General features: G+C 44.0%; 2 protein-coding genes and 1 long non-coding RNA gene across 3 annotated transcripts in view; 2 read left to right on the top strand and 1 right to left on the bottom strand.

Annotated features, from left to right (window-relative positions):
- The window catches only part of znf512 (zinc finger protein 512), a 20,038-nt gene extending 18,406 nt beyond the window's left edge, over window positions 1-1,632 (bottom strand). The window contains exon 1 of the mRNA XM_025057064.1: window positions 1,302-1,632. Within this exon, the coding sequence (XP_024912832.1) occupies window positions 1,302-1,497 (196 nt within the window). The 5' untranslated portion in view covers window positions 1,498-1,632. The remainder of the gene's footprint in view (window positions 1-1,301) is intronic.
- On the top strand, window positions 271-961 carry LOC112487209 (uncharacterized). Its single transcript, XR_003050077.1, has 3 exons — window positions 271-323; window positions 563-589; window positions 852-961. It is a non-coding gene; the product is annotated as an uncharacterized LOC112487209 (long non-coding RNA).
- Window positions 1,633-2,795: 1,163 nt separating the features above from the next.
- LOC112487258 (pollen-specific leucine-rich repeat extensin-like protein 1) lies at window positions 2,796-4,929 on the top strand. The gene is made up of 9 exons (XM_025057063.1): window positions 2,796-3,029; window positions 3,109-3,171; window positions 3,373-3,411; window positions 3,511-3,552; window positions 3,637-3,705; window positions 4,105-4,197; window positions 4,283-4,336; window positions 4,505-4,552; window positions 4,643-4,929. The coding sequence occupies exons 1-9, from the start codon at window positions 2,873-2,875 to the stop codon at window positions 4,927-4,929; spliced, it is 852 nt and encodes a 283-aa protein (XP_024912831.1). The 5' UTR covers window positions 2,796-2,872.
- Window positions 4,930-4,952: the final 23 nt, after the last annotated feature.

Genomic DNA, 4,952 nt, shown 5'->3' with positions numbered 1-4,952 from the left:
TCAAATCTAAACACACAGGTCAAATCTAAACACACAGGTCAAATCTAAACACAAGGTCTCACTATTATATCCACCTCACAATAGAAAGACAAAAAAGAAAAAGAAAAAGAAGAAAACTGTTCAGCAGCAGTCTGGCTCGGCCGGTCAGACAACTGTGTAGACGTGAACGTGTGGTCAGAAGCAGTAGCTACAAACTGATCCTATGTATAAACCATCTCAAAGATTCAGGATGGTTGGAGGAGGAGGAGGAGGAGGAGGGGGATGGTTGGAGGAGGAGGAGGAGGTGCAGAAGGAGGCGGAGGTGAAGAATAAAAAGGCCAAAGGTACTTCTGAGAGGATGTGTAACAGATTAAGACTAATGACGACCACCACAGGAGATTTAGCTTCACCACTAAACCTGATCCTTCTTGTTGTTTGTGCAATAACCTTTGTGGCCAGCAGGCGGCGACTAACATTTTAAAGCTTGGATTTGTGAGGTTTGACTGCACAGATGAGTGTGAATGAGTATAGGTGAGGGTGCCTCTCTGGAGCTGATTTCCTATTTTTTCCGTTTGTATTTCAGGAGAGTTTCTACCTTCTCGAAGTAAAGGTACATTTCTGTTGTTTGTCATAGTTTTGTCAAATGTTCTGTTGTTTTATTGGGTAAAAAGACTGACATTGTTTGAAACTTTTTCTATTTTTCTACTAAGTTAATATTAGGAAGGAAAAACTTTAGGAAATGTATTTATTTTTAGTTCAAAGTTTTATGTTGTTCTGTTGGGTTTTTTTTTTTTGCTTTTTTAAAATTTAATAAAGTTAATAAAAAATTCATGAGACAATAAATATATATTTTTTTGCTCTAAAACATTCAGTTGTAGGAATGCAAGCAAAGAAGAAATTACCAGGGATTGAAGCTGTGGAGGAAGAAGAGCCAGGAGAGGAAGAGGAAGAGGAAGAGGAGGGGGAGGAGGCAGCTGATAATAGGGAAGGCCAGGAGGCAGAAGAGTATGAAGAAATAGAGGAGGAGGAAGAGGAGGGGGAGGACGAAGAGTATGACGAGGAGGAAGAGTATTGGGAGGAGAGTATGAGGTACGAGGAAGAGGAGTATGAGGAAGAGGAGTATGAGGAAGAGGAGTATGAGGACGAGGAGTATGAATATGGAGAAGAGGGGGAAGAACTAGAAGAGGAAGAGGAGTATGATGAGGAATACGAGGAGGAGGAAGAGGAAGAAGCAGCTTCTGAGGAAGAAGAGGAGGATGAAGATGAGGAGGAAGAAGAGGCTTCTCCTGAACCGAGTCCCACCCCTGAGGAGGAAGAGTCACCTGAGTCTGATGAACCTGTGGACGTCAGAGACAGCGATGAAGAAGATGATGAAGATGAGGAAAAAGAAGAGGACGACGTCGTCTCTGTTGACACCTCGGACCTCAGTGATGATCTTGTCTCCAGTGAAGAAGAGGAGGACGATGATGAGGATGATGAAGAAGATGATGAAGATGACCGACTGGCCGAGGGCTTCATCGACAGTGAGGAAGAGGAGCTGGAGATTCCTCCTGTCGCTGCTGTGACTAAAGCAGAGGACGAGGATGATGATGATGATGATGATGATAAACTTGAAGATGAAGAGAAGGAAAAAGAACTTCCTTTGTCTGCCGCTGAAGAAGACGAAGATCATGACGATGAAGAAGTCAACGGGGCTGAGGACACCGATGAGGACGACGACGATGAAGACGTCTCGGTTGCCTCTTCTGAGCACTTTGCAGATGATGAAGATGACGACGATGAAGATGATGACCTTGAGTCTGACAAAGATGTCCATGCTGATGTGGACAAGGAGGACAAAACCCCTGAAGAAGAGGAGGATGATGAAGAGGCGGATGTTGCTGCCGTGGAGAGCAGTGACAGTGGAGTCTTAGGGGACGATGACGAAGATGACGATGAGCTAAAAACAGATGATGACTCTCTTTTCACTGAGGACACGTCGGATGAAGACGATGATGATGAAGATGATGAAGATGATGAAGTACCTGAAGACAGCGTGTCCAGCTCGTCTGAAGTCTCCCAGGATTTGTTGAAGGATGTGGACAAAGACAAAGTCACATCAGAGTCAATCGCCGTAAAGGATGAAGAAGAAGATGAAGATGATGACGATGATGAAGATGACGATGATGACGAAGATGAAGATGATGAAGACGCTCTCCTCATTGGTAGATAAACAGGTCATATTTTTCTAAATGGACTTAAATCCAACACTTTAGAACCAATGTTGACGTTCAAGCTGTGCTGTGTGTTTTAGCAACTGCTGCAGTAGCGTCCACTGTCCAAGAGGAGGCAGAAAAAACAGGAGTGGACCACAAGGATGACGAAGAAGAAGAGGAGGAAGAGGAGGAAGAGGAGGAAGAGAAGATCAGTCAGACAGAAAATAAAGATAAGAGCAAGAAAGCTGAAGCTGAAGCTGAAGATCCAGGTCGGTTTCTGTCAGAACGAGCTAATATGTTTAAGCTAACAATTAGTATATCTTAGTATTTAGAGGTTTTTTTAACTTTAAACTTTATTTCTGGATATTTTTTGTGATATTGTGGATTTTACCAAGTAATTCCCGTCAACATTGATCTAATGAAACCAGGAAGCTAACTACTTTTAGGTTACTGTTAAATTGTAAGGTGAAATGTTTTGATAATATTTAGCTAACTCTTTCCTAGCTACATTTGAAATACTTTTGCTTTTATTACAATATATTTTTGGCAAACACTGGAATATAATCTTTGTTCAGATGTATTTTTTTAAAACTCAAGCATATATTTAATCCTTTCTCTCACCTTCAGCTCTGGGGACGGCTGCAGCCGCAGCTGCTGCTGCTGTGGGTGAAGAGGAGGACGATGAGGAAGCAGAGCCAATGATCGAAACCCAGAAGACCGTGGATGAAGCAGAGGACCGGGAAGAGGAGGTGGAGGAAGACGACGATGAGGAGGAGAAGGCCACGGTGGACGTCATCAAACCTCTGCCTGAACCTGAGGAGAGGAAGGAGGAGAAGGAGAAGAGTGAAGCCACAGGTCTGATGAAGCTCAACAGCTGGATTTAAAACATCTGAACTGTCCCTTTAACCCTGTGACTCTGCTCTCATTGGTCCAGTCTGTCCATGCCTGCACTCAGCCAAGACCAAAGAAGCTGCCACCAAAACTGAGGAGAGACGAGGTTCATTCTCTGTCTTCTACATCAGTCACAGTTGTTAGTTAACTCTAACTGACCTAGTTAGTTGTGTTAAAGTCTGTCAGTGTGGTGTATGTTTATCTTCCTCTCATTTTCCCTGTGTTTCCCTGAGGAGCAGAGTTTAAATTACAGTGGCAAATGTAGCACATTTTTTGAATCAAAGTAAAGGTTTTCATTTTTTTCCAGAACCTTCCAGAAGGGTCACAGCAGTGCATCGGAGAAAAGGTCAGAACTGTACACAAACTCCAGTTCTAGTGTCTTAAACAATCGCGGAGCCACTTCCTGTTCTGTCTGTTTGTTTTCTCATTTTTTTCATGATTCCAGAGCGTGAAGCTGTGAAGACGGAGGAGAAGCCCAAAAGAAAAGGTAAGAATTGACGACAGAGCAGCTGCTGTTTGTTTTGTTGTTTTCTTCTTGGATTTTTTATTTCTTATCCTGCCTTGTTTTCAGCTCTTCCCAGAATTGTCAGCATGGAACCTAAAGTCAGGAGGATCAGGAAAATCCCTGCTCTGCTCCGAGGTCCATCAGTCACATTCCAGCATGTATTCAAACTTGCGTTATTATATATTTAGCCATCGATAACTCACACTGAAGGTGTCTTCAGCTCATTTCTAACCATAGTACTGCTTTTAGCATGCTAGCTAGTCCTTGTTTATTTTTTGTTTGGTTTTGATCTCATCATTTAGCTGTCAAGGCTAACATGAAGTCTTTAGAACCAGACTGGCTCAGGTACTTTTGTACTGAAGCGAATGTATTCTGCTGAACATTAGTCGTTTCATGGTTAAAAAAAACAGCATTTTTGCAGCAACACTTTATTTGTTCTTTATTTTATTATTTTCATATCAAAGCGGTTGTTACTACGTGAAGTGACAACGTTAAATATTGTTCTGTTTGTTCTGGTGGATGAACAACAAACAGCCAAGAGAGAGGAGAAACCCAAGACTGTCAAAGCAGCGAGACAGGTGCTGGAGACCAAAAGACAGGACGAGGTCACAGAACCGGGTCACGAAGGTCAACAGCTACACTGACGTATTACCAATGACTGGACACACACTGCTGGTTCTACTAGCATTCATATTCTGTTCTTCTGTTTCAGTGGGCCCCTGCAAACCTGCACCAGTCTACTGTCCGTCTCCACCTGGCTGGTACGGTAAGTACTACACCTTTAGGCTTCTCTTTATTTTGGGATTAAATGTGTGTCGATTTATCCCTGGTTGAACTTTGAGCTCCGATCATTAGTGATGTTCAATAGGCTGATAATGCAGGGCACTGATGTACAGGGCTGTACTTGGGGTTAATGTGTCTTTTCTGTTTTCAGTTCATCACATTGTCACTGACAACCCCTACCCTCCTCCCACCCCCTCAGGTATCAGCTCCACCTTCAACCTGTCAAACTCTGACAATAGGAGGTAACAATACACACACATATATAAATATATATTTGTTTGTCCTTCAGCTCCATCTGCTCCTGTCCTGACTGTCCACCCTGGAGCCCCCCCCATGCAGCCTCTTTACCAACAGCCACTAATGCACCCGCTGCAGTATCAGCCCTTCCCTCTGCCCCTGATGCAGCCGGTGATGCAGCCTCAGCCAGAACCAGCTCCACCTGCTGACCCAGAGCCAACGGAGGCTGCAGAACCACAGGCTCCACGGGAACCAGAGGTTGAGACCCCAGCTGCTGAAGCTCAGAGCAGTGAAGCTGCTGCTGCTGCTGCTGCATCCGACCCAGGGGAGCAGCCGTGAGACTCTTACAGACCTCAAGAGAG

Source organism: Cynoglossus semilaevis, chromosome 7 (genome assembly GCF_000523025.1).
Source record: "Cynoglossus semilaevis isolate Cse_v1.0 chromosome 7, Cse_v1.0, whole genome shotgun sequence".
Taxonomy (NCBI): domain Eukaryota; kingdom Metazoa; phylum Chordata; class Actinopteri; order Pleuronectiformes; family Cynoglossidae; genus Cynoglossus; species Cynoglossus semilaevis.
This window is presented reverse-complemented; position numbering and strand designations above follow the sequence as displayed.